The sequence below is a fragment of the Corvus moneduloides genome, chromosome 3 (assembly GCF_009650955.1).
Source record: "Corvus moneduloides isolate bCorMon1 chromosome 3, bCorMon1.pri, whole genome shotgun sequence".
In the NCBI taxonomy this organism is placed as follows: domain Eukaryota; kingdom Metazoa; phylum Chordata; class Aves; order Passeriformes; family Corvidae; genus Corvus; species Corvus moneduloides.
Window position 1 is genome coordinate 57,652,116 of NC_045478.1, and position 20,951 is coordinate 57,673,066.

The 20,951-nt window shown below is 38.8% G+C and overlaps 1 protein-coding gene across 3 annotated transcripts in view; it reads right to left on the reverse strand.

Annotated features, from left to right (window-relative positions):
• SAMD3 (sterile alpha motif domain containing 3) overlaps positions 1-15,755 on the reverse strand; it is a 36,165-nt gene extending 20,410 nt beyond the window's left edge. For all 3 annotated transcript variants that reach the window (XM_032101714.1, XM_032101713.1, XM_032101715.1), the window contains exons 1-5: positions 15,639-15,755; positions 14,718-14,907; positions 10,790-10,900; positions 2,573-2,758; positions 2,185-2,269 (exon numbers count right to left, since the gene is read on the reverse strand). In XM_032101714.1, coding sequence (XP_031957605.1) covers positions 2,185-2,269; positions 2,573-2,758; positions 10,790-10,900; positions 14,718-14,907; positions 15,639-15,717 — 651 coding nt within the window. In that variant the 5' untranslated portion in view covers positions 15,718-15,755. The remainder of the gene's footprint in view (positions 1-2,184; positions 2,270-2,572; positions 2,759-10,789; positions 10,901-14,717; positions 14,908-15,638) is intronic.
• Between the last annotated feature and the right edge of the window lie 5,196 nt (positions 15,756-20,951).

The window sequence follows — 20,951 nt, forward strand, 5'->3', positions numbered from 1 at the left end:
CAGAGATACAAGAACTTACAGAGCGCTATTCCACTCTTCCCAATGTACACACCAAAACCACATTATATGAACTGCCTCCCCAGAAGTTTATATACAAATGCCATTTAACAAGAAATGTAACTAGCATTTTTGATTAAAATACTACTCTCATGTTAGTTTTCCTTTTCTACATTTACCTATCATTCCCTACTCTCATGTTAGTTTTCCTTTTCTACATTTACCTATCATTCCCCCTTACCTCTGAACTTTACTGACAGTAGATTTCTTGAATACTTTCAATGTACTATTTAAAAAACTGTAATAATAACAACAATTATTTAATTACTACAGATAAACAACTTTAAGGTATTCAAAATATCTCAGTAATCAATATTTTACATCTTACATTTAATAATATTATCAGGAACAGCAAGCAGAAATTATAGTCCCTTGATAGTCAAAGAGAGTTTTAAAAGGAAAGCCTACAAAAATTTTGTTTTTGACCTGCTGAAGATCCTTTCTGAGAAAAAAAAGAAAGAATGCTTGTTGTCAATTTTTTTTTTGCTGTTAGTTTGCTTCTTAATTGTATATGAATTCGATTTTACTGCAAGTCTTGTGATAAGTAGCTATGCATATGTTGTAGGGTTTGTTTTAAACTACAGCTGTTGTAACACACAACTGTCTCAGATCAAGAAAAAATAAGTATTTATAGCATTTATGATCATGAAGGAAGAACAGAATGTCTAACAGTAGGGCAAATAAAAATAGTAATTCATTCTCATGCCCTCCTCTAAACTTAAGTATGCAGGCATACACCTTTAGTGCCATTTTTCCTGTCTCAACCCAGGCAATGGAGAGGGGCTGGCTCAGAAAGTGTTAAACTAGCAATACTGGAAACTGCTAATTCCAGCTTTCTTTCTTACTTATTGCGGTTATTTCCAGATGTGCTTTCTAGTAAGCCTGAGGGAAAGATCAAAAGATAACGAACAACCAATCTGAAACCTCTGCCCCATCACATAACTTCTGCCAGCACCAATTCTGCCATCCATCTGGCTAATAATGACCATTTCCCAAAGAACAGAGTTATAATAGTTTCACCCAGTCTATGGTCCTACTGGAACTAAAGCCCTTTGAAAACCTACCTTAAGAACCCCTGTTTAAAATCAGTTTTTAAAAATTAAAGGTTTTAAAATTGTCTTCGGACCAAGCTGAATATCATTCCAGCTCCTCCTCCTAAAGGAAGCTAGATGAAGCCATAGCATTACTCAGGATCATGCCCAAGGACCACAACTGGGGTATTCAGAGAGGTATCCTGATTAAAATGAGGACAGACTGTTTCTCTCTGGGCCTTTTGCTCCCTCTCTTCTCTTTGAGATGTGTTTGTTTTCCGTAGTCCCTTCCCTTCAACAATGCCTGGGCTTAGGGGAGAACTAGAATAGTTACCCCTTAAGCCTCAATTTTTTTTTTATTCCCAAAATTATTTTGCTTTCTAGAGTAATGGCATGTGAGATATATATTTATGTTCAAAGCTAACAGTCCCCAGTGAGGCTCACAAGCTTTTACAAGATGCTATAAAAGTATCACACGATAAAGCAATGATGTGAAGTGAAAAGGTGACCACTGTCCTCTGAGACCACAGACAGATATTCTGGGTCACAAGTGAAAAAAATGTGGTTCAAATTTAAATCATCTCCTTCCACTGCCTTCTGTTATCCTCCCCACTGATACTCAAAAAATTTTTGAATTTTTTTTTTTTTAAATTAGACCTAGATTCCTTAAACCACTACTATTACTGCATGTTGCAGTTTCATATCTAACACACCAATGTTCATAATACATTGCAAGAGCATCAGTCACGTTAGTCCTCATATAATTTTCTAAAGAGCTGGCTTCTTTGTTTTTAAAAACAGAAATAAATCAGATTTAACTTTATCCCTGGGCAGAAATCAGTCCAGAAAGAAAATGTAGCTGACAAGCAACCAGGGACTTCAGGTACAGGCCTGCATGATCTCATGGTAGCTTTGAGGTACGGCTATACCTGGGTTAATCTTTAATTGACATAATGAAATAAGAATGTGATTTGCCAAACACAGCCAAGTGTGTGTGCTCCAAATAGAGGCAGCATATAAGAAATTGATATTGATTTCCTCAGAACAAGATTATTTTCTTGTGATTGATTGTGTGGAAAAAGACCACAATACTTACAAAGCCATTCCCATCTTCATCAAGGAATGGGTATGCCTGGAGCAGAGCATTGACAACAATGTTATATTGCTGACTGTTCGGATACCTGTGCAAACAAGATGGAGATGTAAAAGAAATATTTGGTTTTCTAGACAGTATTAAACACTGGAGTCTATTCTGATCTACATTAAACTGACTATTTCTCAGGCAATCAATTGCCTTCCAAATAACAAAGGGCACAGCTTAAAGGCTTGCATGAAATCTTTCTATTGGTTTCAGTCAGTTTCAGTCCCTTAGCCTCCTTTATTTAAGCAAATATATCAAAGAGAATGGCTTTACATCCATTTGAAAATTTATGTCTGCAGACAACAGGTAACTCCCCCAAATAAATTTAACGGTGTTTACTCACAATGATCCTTCTAGGTATTTGGTCATGTCTGCTTGTAAAAATTCAATAATCCTTATTCTCATACTGTGATCAGGGCATTTTTTTTCTGCTAATATGCACTTGACATCGTAAGGGAAGTCTGGCAAAGCATAAGAACTTGTCCACTGCAATGTCTTGTATCTTGCAAAAAATAATTTCAGATTTTTTCTGTAAAAGAGAAGATTATATTGTCACAATCACATCTTTCTTCTATGGAAATGCAGGCAGGAGGGAAAGAGAAATACATGGAAAAACTCAACACAAGGGAAAGTTATTGCTATAGAAATTCAAGACCTGCTGTCTTTGTTTCGACATACAAAGAATACATACAAAAGCAGCAATCAATACATACAGTTATAAACTAGATGTCAAATGTGAAATGTTTTAACCAGCAGGCAGTAGGAGGTGGTTTCTGACAGAAAGCAGAGCAGAACTCACTAGGGGCTTGCTACTGTTGCAAAATATCTTTTTCTGTCTTCATTTATAATATGTTTCCTACTCCAGTAAAACAGCTTAATTGAATAAAATATTATACATGACATTAGTTAAGGCTGTCCTTCCACAGGGGAAGGCAAGAAAGGGATGAAGGCAATTATCATCAGCATACGTCTCGAAACAAAACAGACACAGCCCAGCAGCTCTTCACAAGAACACCATGACCACTATTTACAGATGTCACACCCCAGCTGGGGTGAGCCTGAGGCAGGTTATCACTGCTGGCTGCCCCAACCCTAATTCTGAAAGAACACAGGGAAAAGTAGGTCCCAATAGCCAGTTACAGTCTCAATACCTTCTTGAGTAGGTAGGCCTATAACTCTCAACCTTTCTGACCTGGTTATGCTGCCACACCACCTTGGCACCTTTTAATGTAGATTGCAGGCTATCAAAACCTCTACATCCATCATGTAACTGCACCAATCCCATCCCTACCACAAATTGCGATGCAGTGCTGAGCAAAAAAAATTGGGGTACTGTCATCTGCTCCTAACAGCAGTAGAAGTACTCACAGCACTAACATTTCCCCATGCAAAACAGGCACAAAATGGTCAGGGCTACTGTCTTTCCAAGCTCACCAGATTTCATGGGACACAGACAGTTAACAGTAGATGCAAAGTGCAGTGAACTTCTCTTAGTACTTGCAGTCTCAAAAGAAGGAAAAGTTGTGCAAGAAGAGGCAACATATCCACATAGACACATTCATGTCCTTTTTTGGTGATAAATTAATACACAAATAGTAAAATAAAACCAATCTTAGATTCTGAAATCACTTGGAAATCCCTCCTATGCAAACAAAGTGCAGATGTTCAATGTGGCATCAGTGAGCAGCTCCCCAGCCTTTAAGTTTGCATCCTGTACTTTCACCAGCTTTACCGATGGAAATGACGTAACACACAGGCTGCAAATTACTACATACTGTTTTCAACAAGCTACCACTTAAACTAGCTCAAAAGTGGACTTAAGTTTAAAATTTACAGTACTTTGTATCTGAGCAGCACTGAAATTCCTTTTGTTGGTAATACAAGTGAAGCTGAAAAGCCGTTTCAAAAAGCAGCAAGGTTTAGCAGGTTCCAATTGGGCACACTGGACTACATTCAGTCACCTGAGAAAATAAAATTTCTTGCAGTTGGAATGGCTAATAACCAGGGAACTGTGGCAACTCTCCCATTCACCAGTCCCTTCACATCTGCCACTGCAACAAAAATACTCCAAATTTCATTTATCTTCAGCCTTACGTAACACAAAAAAATTCCTTGCTCTCCAAATGAGATCCAAAAATTCCTCTGGTCTCCACAGTGCATGAGATTACATATTTTACTAGCTTTAGCTGGACTCATCACTTTTGGGAAGTCATGTTAAACATGTGCTGTCATATTTCACAATGAAATACAAGCTTGTTTGAAAAGAGACACAACTCCACATAAACTTTATCCTCAGAAATGCTCACATGCAAACCTGTTTAACTAAAAGAACAGTTCAGTTCAGCTGTAATGCTGTTCTCCACAATCAAGGGAGGTCTTGGCTCTATACATAAATCCCAGTGCACATACAGTTTTGAGATTCAGGTACAAACATATGTAGCCTGTTTCTAGCCATACCTCTGCCAGCTAACCTGAGGCAGAAATAAGATCAAAATCTTAAAACTGAAAAAAAAAAACATCCTTTAAAAAATCTCAAAGTCACAAAGTTACATTTTTTTCTTGTCTCTCAGTTCTTGAGACTTCTGATTCTACAGCAAAATTAATCCAATGGCTAGCTCTGGCAAAATTTTAGTCTCCTTTCTCTGCTGTCACGTCTGACTTACTTGCACCCCTTCCTTACTAGTACTAGGGAGCCTGTAATCCTGCAGCAAGTTACAAGGAGCTACAGTGACAAAAATTCTTAATTATGCTTTTCATTTAATTTTCTCACAGTTTAAGTCCCCAAAATGGCTTCTCATGAGGTGAAACAAGCACCAATTCAGATGAAGCAAGCTGTTCTCTCTATGCTTAGCTGCAGTACGGAAGTGCATCCTAAGAAGCATCTCCTCAGCAAGAAGACAGTTATTCACAGAGCTTTTACCACTCATCTTTTGTAGATTGCCACTTTAATGTGCTCAGTCACAGTCCGGTCTCACACAGCCATTTCCTTCTTTGTCTCCATTGTAATCATATACGTCTTGTGCACAGCATGTTTATTGAGACATGAAGCTATAAAATAGCGTCATTTTGGGAGGAGCCATTTGTCTCCTTCAGATGGAAAAATACCCCACAACAAACCAACCAACCAACAAAACCAAACACCAAAAAACCCCACAAAGAACCCCCAAAGACCCACCTATTGGAATCATATACCCCTGGCATCCCTAATCCCAGAGAATACTGTGTTTTACTGTCAAGAAGACAAAGAGTTACACAGTCACAGTGTCACCCAGACCATCCAGTGACAGTTTTAGATTACACTTGAGAGAACAGTGGGGAGTAAACACAGCATTATCTCTCCAAGTTCAGTGTCCTGTGCAACATCACACAGACACAGAGCTACCTGAATTAGCTGTAAAAAGTCAATAAAAATAATCTTGGCATCAATACAGACAACTCAATCAAGATAGCTGTGTAAAGTGCCATAGAGAGCTAGAAACAAGATAAAATACTAGATCATAACAAGACTTTGTTATTTTTAAGCTTCTTGAGCATACTAGTAAGAAGGATCTGTTGCCTGCATGTATTAAGTTCGTTTAGGGAAAAATGTGATTTAAAGGCCAACTGAGCACATGTATAAACGGGCTGTGTGCCACAAGCTTTCCCTATTGTCTGCTGAAGTCCATGAGTCAGGCACCCATTGCTATATCTCTTCTCAGCTCAGATCCCATTTAGTTAGAGGACATGGCAGTCAAGAAGAAATTTGCTGACATCAATGGGTTGTTCCCATTTTTGGTATACCCACATAAAACTCAGCACATGGGTGAAGTCTCAATAGATTCCCATTATTCACAAATGAAGGTCTAACCTTTCACATGTCTACATCATACATCAGCAAGAGACTCAGGTCTGAAGGTTTGTAGTCTGGAAGAAAGTCCATGTCAACAAAACCAAGGAAGAAACAGTGGAGAGAACAAGGAACTTGCAGATGTGAAAGAAAGGAAAAGCCTTCAGCTGTAAAAAAATGTTCCATTTCCCTAACACATATATAATACGCTTTCAACTTTATGACAACACTTAAGGTTGCAAAGGCTGTTGTTACAGTGGGGATACTGCAACACATGTATCAGACAACGAGGCCCGTGGAAAGAATATATATATGGACCGATTCTTGACAGATGTTTCAGAGATGTTTATTTCTCCAGCCGCATGGCCGGAGCTCTGCCGAGGAACTGCTCAATCAGGGGACCCGAGGGTCCTTGCCCGTGCAGGGGAACACAAAACAACCCATGGGGAACAAGGCTGAGCAGGGGCAGGGAAACCCCGTGTCTGTCCCCTCAGGGCCCCTCTCCCAGGACCACATGGGAGGGGGGAAGGGACCCTGACAGGCTATTTCCATCAAAAGGAAGAAATTATGACAGAAGATGAAATATCAAATGAAACTTTTCTCCCTCTCAAAGTCAGATATAACAGGGCTCTATTTTTCTATTCACAGTTCTGAGATCTGTGCCTAAAATATCCTCATGCCATTCTCTTTAAGTGCTTCATTGTCATTTCCAACTTTTGAGCACAAATGCAAGGTTTCCCAGTCATTCGCTAAAGCCTGGGATTTGCAGTCTGCCTCGTGCTTGATGATGTCTTATATTTTTTAGTTCCCACTAAACACAAGGGCAGGTATCCTTTAGACTGAAAAATAAGTTACCCACAGCAGCATTAACTTCAGCAAGGCTGGGATGTGGGAGGTGTCAGATGAGCCAAAACTGCCCATTTCCCAGAGCAGCTCCCACTTCAGCTTCCCCTGTAGTACTCTTTCTGTAGAAGACATCACATTCAGTATGAGCATGAAGTTACAGACAAAATTAATCTGCTTCCAAACAATTTTGCGAGATGCAGACACAACCTTCTTCTAGAAGGAGTCCAGATTTTTTAAGTCTGGGGAGCTGCATCACATAAGGGAAGGCTTTGCCCTTTTACCTCATGTGAGGCCAGCAGCAGTGGGTTACAAAGCGGGGAAGAAAAAATGCTCCTTAGGGACAAAATTTCCAGGTAAATCAGGCCATTTAAAAGAAAAAAATATCATTCCTATGATATGTTACACTGTATCCAAAGAATTTTATGCATTTTTTGATTTTTTTGGTTGTGTTTCTGTTTTGACTTTGCTACACCTTAATAAGGCAATGCAGTTAGTGTCTTCTCCAAGTCATTTGTAAGACTTGGCTCATTCCTGGTGTGGAAGGAAGAAGATCAGGCAATTTATTTATTTTTTCCTGCAAACTTCTGTGGAAGACTCACAGCACCATGTTAATAAATTTGGCTCCAGTGACCCGAAGTGCCCCAAACCCATGAGTTCAGTTGTCTTGACTTCCAAAACATTGAGGCAACAAGCACAGACAGTATCTATTATTATGAGTCTTCAAGGTCTTTTAACTTTCAAGTTAGTATTCTTGAGTATCCTGTTGCAATGACAGAGATGTGAAATTCTGACTTAAAACACAAAAGAATGGCAGAAATTTCGCATCCACATAAATTAAAAACCTAAATTTAAAGCATCTCCCCAAAGCCCCAAACAAACCAAACCAAAATTCATAGATAAGACAGGTTTTCTGAAGATGGAATAACGACTGAAGTGAAATTATCAGAAATCATAAAAATGAAATTATTTTTCTGTTACTTTTTACCAAAGGTATAATCAAATGAAGCATCTGACATCTGTACTTCTGAACAAGATAGACAGGCAGTACTTCTCTCCTACTATTGACCACTGTCAAAGGCTTAACATGGTTTTGTTAAGTTTACTTTTCATGTCCTTATGAGCTAACTGAAAGAAAATCATCACATATACCAGAAATAATTCTGATGATATCAAGAATAAGGTATTTGCTCAGAAACAAAGAAACTCTTAAGCTATACATTAAAAAGCGCAGTCCTGCTGAGTTTTCACTGTAGGGTTATAGATACATTTGGGTGTATATGTATGTATATAAAAGTAATATTTGCTCTCTTGTGTAAATGGAGCAAAATAATTTGAAGTAATTGATTAGGTGACAATTTTTCAGGCTAGCTTCTCTTTTTCTCTTTTCTCTTTAAAATCTTTTTCTTTTTTTTTTAAAAGCACAAGCATAAGTGTGTTTCTGATAAAACACATCAAACACATCAAACAGACCAACAATACTGATGTATAGGTACTAGGGGAAGCAAAGGAAGGAGCTCTCTAAAGATCATTAGCAGAATCACATATCATAACTAAAAGACACTTCAGATGCAGCTACCCAGCAGTCAGGGCAGTTGCTGTACCCTGACCAAAATAGATGTGGGACTGCCCTAGTTAAAGACATTTCCTCTGCTGAGGAAATGAATGACCCATGCAGGCTGTCATGGGCATCTTGAAGATGGATGCCAAATTTGTACATGTAAAGTTTATCTCCCAATTCATTGTCCTTGCTATCAGCTCAAATTTATGCAGGCACCAGCACCAATATTCTGTCAATGTTGGCAATAGCTTTATTGGTATATGAACACTCAGGAGGCCCAGGTTTAGTGGAGCACTGACCACATCTTCCATACTCACTGCAAATAGGGAAATTCAAACCTGTTGAGGCTGGCTGGAGGATTTTTTCTCCTGAGTAAATTACTCCAAGGCATTCAGACAGTAAATCTGTTACACAGCCCTCAAGAGCTACAGAACATGTTTTTATAGAAAAAAAAGGTACAAATAAACATGTACCAGGACATCACTCTTGAGGGAAAACAGCTGGACCATCATAGTGGAAACAGTAGAAAAGGGATATGTTAGGGACGTCATTTTGCTAAGCAAATATGTTGAGGAAAGGCAGACAGAACATATGAACCAACCAATAAAAGGTTGGTTTTCCACAGCAGTATCAGGTATTTACAAATAATAAAAGCCTCTGTCTTAGCAACAAGATAAACCCCGGGCTGTCAGGAGCCATAAAACTGCTAGTACTCAAATACAGAAAAGCAGGAATATAGGAAATGTATTTATTGAATTGTCCTCTGTGGCTATCTTATTGTCTTCACGGACAGGCACTGCTTTAAGATTAATCTTCTTGGGAGATTAACAAAAAGATTGGCTGTGTTTACTTCTGCCATTGCTAGCAAAGCATTATTCCATTGGAGTAGCCTGCAAACCTCATCTGGTTTTATGTATGCCCAATTTGAATACAAGAAAAAAAAATTCTGCAATTGCTTCATCCACTTACTCTTTATTTTTGTGTTTAAACAATCTTCTTTGATATTTTGGTATTATTTAGTAATATAGAAGAGTGTGTTTAACACAGTTCTTAGGACTACCTACCCAGGAAACACAGAGAAACTTGGAGCCAATTCACCAGCATTAATAATCCATAAATTCACCCATTAATTCACTTCAGCAAAATCACACAGTTACTAAAGCTGCGGCTCCATGGATCTTCTGGAAAAACAAAACCAAAGCCAAAAACAAACTACAAAAACCCAACAGCACACACAAATTAAAACAAACAAACAAGCACAAAAGCAAACAGAAAAAACCAAAACCAAACCAAAAAGTCAACCCACAAATGTTAAGTTTTTCTTTTTCAGCTTGGATTAAATAAATGAGGAGACAGAGGCTATAAGTGTAATCCTGGCCAAATATCAATAATTTAAACTGTACATTGTGTAATGGTTACTCTGATTCACACAACCCATTTAAAACTTTTTATACAGCACAAGGCAAATTAGTCATCATTAATTAAAAATAAACATCCTTTAGAAGCACAGGCTAAACTTTGCAGGATCATATTAGTGGTTTATTCCAAGGGTTCACGTGATTTGTTTCTTTGATAACAATGCTGACAGGATTTTTGGATTTTTTGGGCTGTTCTTTTAGAAACAGAAGTACCAGGACTTTTAAAAGCATTAAATCATATCTGCAGAGGAGAATGGCAGGAAGAGAAGTTGTAGCAGGTGGAAATAAAGGGGGATAAAGATAAGGAGACAAAGCTTTGCAAACAAGAAAATAATTGCTTTGAAAGAGGAACAGAACTCTCTTTCAGCAGTGACTGCCCATCTCAAAGAAGAAAATCATGGGTAGGAGAAAAAAAAAAAAACCTATCACCTTGTCTTGCCTCCAGTTTCTAGGGAGGCTTATTTTGATAACCAAGGAAAATGAGTGTGCAAATGAAATCAGCATGCCTACCCTCCCAAGTGCTATTTTTAAGATGCCTCAGGCACACAATTTTTTGAATAGCCATATTCCACTCTATACTGACTAATTTGCCAGATTCCTGCTGAAAACACATCTGTAAAAGATGATTTTTAAAAATCAGATAAATAAAGACAAACCTGTATCTTGCCCTCTGCATGAGGTAACATGAAACAGTGAGCAAGGACTGAGGATGGAAAAACATCATCAGGCTATTTCATTCAGTCAAATCCTAATAAATTTCTGTTCTTGTTGTTTTCTATATACACCTGGATATAACTAACCTGACCTCCGGTAATTAAGATCACTTTTTGTTAAGTATAAATGAAGCAAGAAGAAGTGTTTATGTTATTTTCAAAAGGTAAGGAATATTCAACGAATATATTATAAACTCACTTTTGCTTTAGCACTCTATGATCAATTAGTCCTTTTTCATTTTCAGCTGAACACAGATATTTCTTCTGCTCCACAGGATCAGAAGAATTTAGCATCTGTCTGTCAGTAGCCCTGAAAGAAGAAAGAAAAAAAATTCACTGTCAGGTCTCGTGCAGCTCATAGAAAAGAGTTCTAAAATACAAGTGGCAGAAATAGAAAAGGAGAAAAACTAACATATTGAAGAGTCATGATTTTACATGATGCTGATGTCTCTTAATCAATCAGTTCAATTACCAAACTGACATAGTGAAAGGACAAATGTAAATAATATTGCTTGCTGATATTCTAATTACTACACAGTTTCAAACCCCAAGAATATCAGCCTTCTCTGAGTTGCAGGGTAACTTCCACCTTCATAACCTGGTATCTCCGAATCCCTGGGAAAAAACTAATCATTACAACATGCAAGGGGTGGGCTGAAAGAACTAATTACACAGCATTTCAAGACAGTTTCTATATAAACAGAACCTTGAAAAGTTGTTTCCTGAAGGTCAAGTCAAAAGCTTCAAGTCAGCTTTGCATTACTCCAGCCACTCTAGAAGATCTCTGAATGCCACGTGGCAATACAGTCCACTGTTCCTGGTTATTTGCTCCAACTCTAGCTCATCACTAGCAACAAAAACTCCAGGTAGCCACTTTGCTATGAGCCAGTCCAAATCACTGCTTTCCACTTAACCTTTTTGTCCACTTCTCTCCCTCCTCATATTCCTGTTACTACTTCTTTTGGTAGATGTGTTGGTAGAAGCCAACATCAGCAGTATTACCCCATACTGGGGGAAAGGCAGAGCTAAGATAGGGGATACTGTTATGCTGCCAAGAATTCGTGGCAATCATAAAGCACTTTTTTTTCCCTAAACCTCATCTCTTCAGAACATCTGAACTCTTAAGATGCTCTAGAAACTCTTCCACCCTCAGCTTCACTCAGCACACAAAAGGTTGCTTTTGGAAGTGACACTAAACTTTGCCAAATTTATAGGCAGAGTTTTCCCTTCCCATGAATCATTATTTTTCAGCTATGCAGTCAAAGAACAAAACAAAAAAAACCCTAGTATGTTCTCTGTGTGACTCTTAGAAACAATTGGTCGTGAAAGTGGAAGGTATCTTAATATTTACCTGGTAATGTCTCTGAGTGAGCTCCTCATACACATATAAGCACAGTTTCTGTGCGACTGAGAACACTTCCACCGAACCAGGGACGGACAAAAGATGCTATTTCTGTGTCCTAACCCAAACTGCTGGAGATGTAAGCCCCATCTGGCATCCTTTCACAAATCTATTACTTCCACACAGAAAATATTCACCTATCACACTCTAAATTCTATGTCCAACCAAGGACTTTGTTTCTGTTTCTAGTGGGAAGCAGAGCTCGGCACAATTCACACACAGTGAGAGGATAATCTAAGGACACCAGGATAAAAAGGTGGCAGCCAGGAGCACACCAAAAAGCACTGGGGATATCATTTATGTCAGAAACACAATAGGGAAATACTGCTGAGAGCTCTTGGAAGCTCCACACTGACTTCAGCTGACCCTGAAAGAGACCGTGATGATGATGCTTACTTCCCTGTCCTGAGCAATGCCCTCACCACCCTGTCACTGGTCTTGGCAGGGTGAGCTAGTTCTTGGTCAGCTATTTTTCTGACCGAGAAATAATTCTGCAAAACAGAAAAGATGGTTAGTTTTCGCCTGGGCTCAAGCACTGCATGATAGGGGCTAGGAACATGCAAACTCAGTTTTCACCATTGTTTCCTGGCACTACAGGGGGACCACACATCCAGATATGGATGCTATTAACTGCAAACCTTAGCATGGTTAGTCTACTCACTGCAATTCAGCCTAACATCACTGAGCAATGGAGGAAATCAGAACGATGAATTTTACTTTTGTTTGTACACTTTAGTCATGAACTAGATCAAAAGAAATTATTCTTACAGGATTTTGTTCAAGAGGTACTGAACAGACAAAAATAATTTTGAACTACATCACTTAGACAAGCACTGCAGTGTTAAGAAAAGAGAGTCACAGCTGTCTGCATATGAGGATACAACTTCTAGTTTTGCAACAAAATACTCTTTTCACTATAAGAGCTTTTCCATAATTTTATACCCCAAACTGCACAGAATATATTGACTTTTTACTCCTCCTAAAATACATGTCTGAATGCATCTTAAACGTGCTTGGATTTTATTCTGTCATTCTTGATGACACATAAAATATTTCAGGAACAGCACCTTATTTACACAACTTTCCTGTAAATAGAAGGATACCAGCATCTTATTTTCCAGGAAGGAGACTAGGTAGGGAAAGATTTTATTGTAAATTATATTCACTGACATTTGATATTTTAAGCATTTAATTTTTTTGGAGTCTGCAGAACCTTCACAGCAAAGCTGTTGCACTCGTGCTACTGGAACTGCATCTCTGTGGGACATCATGGCTTGCCCTGCAAGAGCTGAGAAGCACATGGGAAACAGTCACATCTGAGAGTCTATCCAAACAGTCCTGACAAAGCCAAGGGTGAAAGCTAAATATCCAAAGCAACATTCTATCTGCCCTAAAAAAAAAGACACATCTTCTTCTGAACCACCCTGCTGAAATTATGGTGTATCCGCCACACTTTGGATGAAGTGCAGGACCTATACACAGCATTCTTCCTCACAGCAGACACCTCCTCTACCCCTAAAGAAGGAGGTTCCTATAAATAAAAGAGGCAGGCCCTTTGTGTGATTGCATAATTCAGGCCTGTGATAAATCATACATGCAGTGACATGGTCTTCTTCCTGCAATCCCTTTCCTCCAAAGGTGCAGGAGCATTTACCTAAGGAGTTTTGCACATACTTCCACGAGGACAGGAGGATGTATCTACATGAGCAGTTTAGTTCTGCTCATGAGCGTAAATTGTTTGGAAATAACTCAGTCACCACTGTTCATCATGGTTTTGTTTTCACTATTGACCACCTCAGACTGCACAACCCGGACTCAATTTGGATGAAGGCAAATTCTCTGCAGTTCTAATCCTCTGGGATTAATCCTACTGTGACTAATGCAGCCTTAGAGCTAGAGTCCTTTCCTTTGAAAAAACGTATTTTGCATCCTTGGCAAGTCATTCTCTGCGGCCTGGACTCTTGGGTTTAAAAGGGACCACTCAGAGGTCAGGATTTCTCTCCTCAGCCAAGACACTCAGAAAACAATAACCCTGCGAGACTTAAAATAGGTCAGAATGGAGGGAAAGGATGGGTGAATCAATAAACCTCTCACCCAAATACCCCCAACGAAAAAAACCCACAAATTCTGCCCCCTTCTCCCACCTATAAGAAACCCCAAAAAAACAAAAAAAAACCCTGCTCAACCAAGACCTGGGACACAATCACTTAGGACAATCTCCCTGGAATCTGTTTTCTAAAAATCTACCTAGTTTCACAATAAATTTCAATAATCCCACTGTGGGATTATTAAATGCTTACATCTGGACCAAATCCAGAGTTTCCTTTGATAAACTGACTTTCAATACACCTGTGACATAAGTATTATCTGTGGCTAAACCATTATTTTACCCCAAGACTTGCAAGAATTTAAAAGCAAGTTCTTCAAAAGCTTAATATTGTAACCAGAGAAAATTTTAGCCATAATAAAAGTTTGACAGTGCTCCATCCAAATGAAAACTACGTCCTAGATCTGGATATGAAGAAAGGTTTAAATTAATTAATGGTGTAGTTCAGGAATGTTGATGCCCTGCTTAAAACCACAAGGTAATAATCTAATTTTACATTTCACATTTGTTACAGATACTCATAAAAGCTGAAGAGCTAGTAAATGCCATTTTAAAAATGCCATGAAAAGAACACAACTATACCCAGATTGGTATTTGCTGTGCCATGAACAAACTCACCCACTGATTACTTCTGGAAATTTTTGAGAAGCTGTTTCACAACAGTATGTAAGGGATTCCAGCCCACTCTTCTGCTGCTGGTATTTTTTAATCAGGTCCATCAGCACTGCCTGGTGACCAATCTTCTTCACCAGCTGCTGCACCATACGATCATTAAGAGCCAGAAGAGCTGCTCCACTTACTTCTTCTTCTGCAGATTGAAGGGGGTAAAAAAATTACTGTATAATATCTTTATAGTTACATTCTATACGCCTAAAAACATGACGATGGAAGACAGGTCAAAGGTAAGGATGTTTTTTACTGCTAACAGTCATCGTCAGCTGTCACCATCCTTTCCCAAGCAGTGCCAGGAGTCCTAATCACTGGCCAGATACCTGCCCCTGACAAAAAGCCAAGTCCAAAACATACAGAAGCAAGTTGGTGACTATTTTAATGCTTTAAATCAGGCCTTGCTTGAACCACGGGAGACTGTTACTTGCTGATGAAGGCTTTTTAACAGAGTACACAAGAAATAGGCTCTTCACATAACAGTTTCTTGTGCACTCCTCTGTAGACTGTTTATATACTCACACATAAAACATTTACACACTACATTTGCATTATTTCAAAAGATTTATACAACATAAAATAGGCCCTGTCAAGACTTTTAAACTGCCAGCTCTGATTTGAGGTGACTCTATTTATACACAGGCTGAATCTCATTCCCCAGGATTTCTCAGAGACTTTGTAATAAATCTGTACACTTACGTTGATTTGTCAGATCTATGTCAGTTCTCACCCTAATAAATTTCTATAAAAGTCTGAAGTTAGCATATACACACATGCCCCAAACCAAAACAAGGTAGGCAGTGCCAATTAAATGCATAGCAAGAAATACTAAACAAACACCACCCCCACCCCCCAAACAAGAAAAATGCTTACCACGGAACTTAGGAACTAGTTCTCCTAAATTTCTCAGTTTCAACCAGTTGCAGACTTGCTCAACTGACCAATTTTCCATCTTCAGTTGTTGCAATGCTTAATTTCCCTGTGAAATGAAAAGAGTATTATTTTTATGCTGAACACTAAGCCGGACTCCAACATTTCATAGCAAAAAAATTCACTTAGCAAATAATATATCTACATGCTCTGAATAAAAATGGCACAAAATAATCCAGTTAATGCCTGTTGTAACTGGCAGTTTCCTTGGATCCTTTTCCTCACCTCCTCTCCCGTCCCTGGTTTCCCTCTGATCTGAAGCAGCCTCGTTCCTTATAAAACACGACCTGCTCCAGTACCATTAACACCCAGTTTTCCACACAGAGAAGAAAAAAGGTGTGAAATTCACCACCACCACCAGGCTCATCAGGAAATGGCTGACATTTTACAGAAGGAAAAAAAAAACAAACCACCCCACTATCAGATAAGAGTCTGTCACATACATGCTTATAGTCAATCAAGCACCTTAACCCTCTCTGCACCATCTCGAAGGGCAGGTACCCAGCAAATACTTAACCCTGAATTAGCAACAGCTAGGGACAATAAAGGTGAAAGGGAGGAGACTGCTCTTCCTGTTGTTTGCTGGTTGCTTTCTCCAGCTCCAGTGGTACCTGGGAGGATGTAGTGGGCACCCTGGGAAGGCAGAGTCCCTGGGGCAGCCGGGATGTTTGCGTCTGGATGAATCCTGCACATATCCTGTGCCTCCTGCCTGAAGGACTCACTTGGATGACAAAGGGGTGCAAGACATCCCAAAACCAACAGTGACCTCCCCAGAGGAAGATTACTTATAAAGACACAGCTTGTTCCACACTGCAAACTTCTCAGCAGCGGAAATCTCTCTCTGAGGGGAAATTCTTATTAATGTGTTTTAGCTCTACTGCCTAAAAGCTTCTTGACCATGCTTGCAATCCATAGCAAAATGACATTATTTGAGTCAGTTTTTCAGAGAAGTATACAAGTGTCTGGCATCATTTGCCGAACATTTCCTTCCATACCCTGAGCCTGCAGCAAACTCCAGGCTAACACAAGGATTCACCCTCACAAACCTCATCAGCATCTGTGCTCAAAAGTAAAGGAAAAAAAAAAAAAGAAAAAAACTCCCTGAAATAAAAGCATTTCCATTTTCATCCTTCAACAGCAGAGACCCTCCAAAAGACACACACTTCAGCTTACACTCTTATGCCTGTCGACTTCAGCAACTTAGAAGGGTTAAGTTTAAGAGGAATGCCTTTCTGAATTACGTGAGTGGATTTAATTTGATATGACAACAGTAGCCATACAACTCCTCCCCCAGGCTGAGCAACAAGAACAGGGTGTGAAAAGTCATTATTTGTTGAGAACTCTGGTGTAAATTAAAAATCACACCTTTCTGTCACACTTCTTACTTCCTTGCAAAGAGTAGGGCAGAAAAAAAAGTCCCCAAAAACTTGAAAGATAAAACCGGGTGCAAAGCAGAAAGATACTTCCCTTATCAACCAAGTAGTGTAAAAGCAGAGAGATACATTAAAATGTTGGAAAGGTCATTTCTCATCCTATAAGAAGACTAACACCCTCAAACAATTCTTCTAAAGCAGACAGGCAGATACCAACACTTCAAAAAGTGTCGAGCAAACTCTAGCCATGAATAACAATATGCACATTTAGCCCTGGGTGGCTGATTCTGCAGCAAAATGGCCACTTGCACACGGAAGTGCAGGCTGCACACTTTAGAGAGGGAAGTGATGATAATTGAGAGGCTGCTTTTTTAATAAAATCAGATTATATGCATTAAGGGTCATGAAACAGAAATACTTTGCAATGCTTCTCAAAAGTGATTTCAGTTACTTGCATATGCTATAGATACAGCAACCAGAAAAAGAGCACACCGGTCTTCTAGCAGCATTATGGAGACAACAGGAACTGAGCACAGATGCTGGTATTTGTCTTCATTAATGATTCTATTTATTACAGTAGTATCAAAAGACTATCCAGCAAAGGGTTGCCTGTGTTTAGTGTGGTGAAATCTGTGAATATTTATATTCCTCAGTCAAGTCTTGTAAGCCAGAACAACAAAAACCCAGTAACAGTGACGTTTTAGAGACAGCAATTTACAGCATAACTTCAAGTCAAATTCAGAACAGTTCTAAGTGTGAGTGATCTCTGTTTGTTAGTAAATATAGTCAATCACTGGGAGCCATTTCTTCATACACTTGGGGTGAATAACTATAATTAGGACTAAATTAGCCCTGGTTAATGAAGTTAAGTAATGAAATCAATGAAAATAACCTTTCCCTATGATCCAACAGGACAACACTTCTATTTACTATAAAATTCTTCAAGACGAAAGGATAAAAACCTTGGTTTTAATCAGATCAGGCTAAAGACCTATCGATGGTACAGATTTCAGCTCATGTAGTTGGTTACACAATAGCAAGAGATGGGGTTCCTGATCAGCATGCCTGTGCTGGCAGATCCATACTGCACCTGCACCAATCTACCCCACAGCTTGCTCTATGAGAAAATATATTGCACTGCCATAATCTTGAAGTGACACTTCTAAATGAATAAGCTGATATATCAAAACACTTTAAACATGATGAGTGAGTTATTATATTTACCTCCCATGCTGACCTATGAGAGAGCCTACAGCATCACAGACTACAAATAGCACAACTTTTGACAGTCCTCTATGAGGATTTCACTGAGGTCAGAATTATGGTTAATTTTAGTACATTTTAGTACTAAAGGAATGTGTAAGGCATGTGATGTGTGCACATCTATATGTCACAGCTGCGGGGCACATTTTGTACAGGCCAGGTCTCAAAGTTGCAAGTGTGATGAGTAGGAGTTGGGCATACCAGAGATAAAAGCAAAGTATCCCATGTGCAATTTTATGCTGTCTTGATTTGGCTTCCTCTTCAAATGCATTACAGATACTTTATTATTTTCTTTCCACTTACTACCACCCTATTTTCAAAACAATTAAAAATACATTCAAGCAAATTTATTGACGACAGAATATGTAATCTCAGATCCAATGCTGAGTTATCATGAAAAGAGCAGCAGTCGTCCACAAACTTTTTCAACAACGTACAGGGAAACATTCAGAGGCAACACTTCTGTCACCTTCCCCATCCCTCAAAGAAAATGCCAACAACACATTGCTGTCACTTACCAGGCATTTATGCTAGCATGAACCATTGTGCAGAGATGCCTGAAAGAAAGGGAAAAAAAATTCCAGTATCAGTTAAGGAGCAAATCTTAAAGTCAGCATATCAGTTCTCATTTCTATGCTACTGTAGAGTAAGACACATGCAGCTGCAAGACAAGAACACATGCAAGCGTACAGCAGATGCAAGAGAAAACCCGTATCACCTACGAGAAAGGCTGTATAAGAAGATCTAGGAAGAAAACATGCACATCCATTAGTCACCTGTAGATAGAGGGAAACAAGCCAGACAAACCTTCTAAACTTTGATCAGAGTTAAGGGAAGTTTCAAGGGTTCTGAACATGCCCATCTATTGAGCTTATCAAGCAGACAAATCCCTCTGCTGCAAGAATTAACTCCGAAGAATATTATAAAAAATCAACTATTTCCTTAATACATGTGCTTCTGATTAAATATGCCATTTCTAATATTTAAGTTTTTACTGTATGAACTCTAAAAATATTTTCATCTGTACTATCTGCAGTATTACTGGAAAAATGAGGTGTCCTACTTCAACAGCAAGATTCAATACAAGTACCAATTTCTCTCTATTAGAGGTGTTCAAGTTATTTGGCAATTTGAAAGGAGGAAAAGAAAGTTAATTTGACTGTGTTTTAATAGTAATTCAAATGATACTCCATTCTTGCTATCACTGGCAACAGTGCACAAGTGATGAAATAATACACTTAGCTGTAAATGCCTTCTTTTTTTTTTAGAAAACCTTCTGAAAATGAAGGCCATGTAAAATCAAAGCTTTTTATACTACCCTTTAAGAAAATTGTATCAAATAAAGATGCAATGTTACTGGGTAGTGAGAACAGGAAAAGAATCAACTAAAGGTTAAAAATTAATGAATCACAAAAAGGAAATTTCATGTACCAAAAAGAAAGCAATCAGACTGAAGATGTTCAGTATGACACAGACACTGTGTCAGTATGACACAGACAGAAGACTAAAGAAAAAAATAATTTCATCTTATAAGTGATATCACGCTGACTTTTCTCCCCAAAGTACATATTTCTCACCAGGACCATGAGCACCTTGTTGATCATGTCACTGTTTGCTGGTAGAGGACTCCAGCTCTTGTCACCAGGCAAGACCTTGGACACTGTAGCCCTGCACTGCAATTCCCCACTAGCCTAAACTGGCATCCATAATCCAGCCCTCTTCTCTGCAGCCATTTGTGTGGCCATGCAATCAGCAGTACAGGCTAAACTGAAACATCAAGTTTTCCATATGGTGGGATTTGGATGGATCAGTGCGTTTAACCAAATCCCTGGCCAATTGTGTGAAAATAGATGGTGGATTCATATCTGTAGATTTATCACGTTGTGCATTGATCCTTGTTTCAACGCATCACAACAGTGAAGATTTCTATCTTAATGGAGCGTTGGTTTGTAAAGTTAGGCCAGAAACTCAAAGTGTGGGTAGTAACTATTCCACCTCCAAAAAAAAAAAGAGAGAGATGTAACTATCTCCTTTCCCTCAAATAATTTAGCTTGATTTATACTGGCTGTTTCTTGAAATGTTACTCTTCAGGCCTTTCTGGTAAATAAGACTAGTAAGATGTGGAATACGCAAAAAACTGAGGCTGATCCACCAATTGCTGGAAAGGATGGATACATGGTTCTATTATTTGCTTGCTCTGCTCTTGATTTAGAACCACAAACCAGTTCAGAGAGCTGAACCAGCAGTCAGTTGTAGTGACCTTACAAAAATTCTTAATGCTAACTGAAAATAACAACTTACCATGTCTATTCTGATGGAAAATACTTGGTGACATTTTATGAGTGGTTCAGTTGGCAGATCCTCAAAGGTGCTAATGTTTGACAAAGCTGCTTTCTGTTGTTCCCAAGGGATGGATACAGAAACCTTTTTGGTCTGGGTAACATCTAGAAAGAGATGCATATCCTTAACTGAGTCTGTATCATTGAACTATGACCTAAGTTGGGGCTCCCATGTGGAACCACGCGGATACACAGAATTTACATGTTTTTCTCGTAAGTGAGCTACACAGCTCTTACACCTACAGTACACAAAAGGTGTTATAAAATACCACTCTAATTTT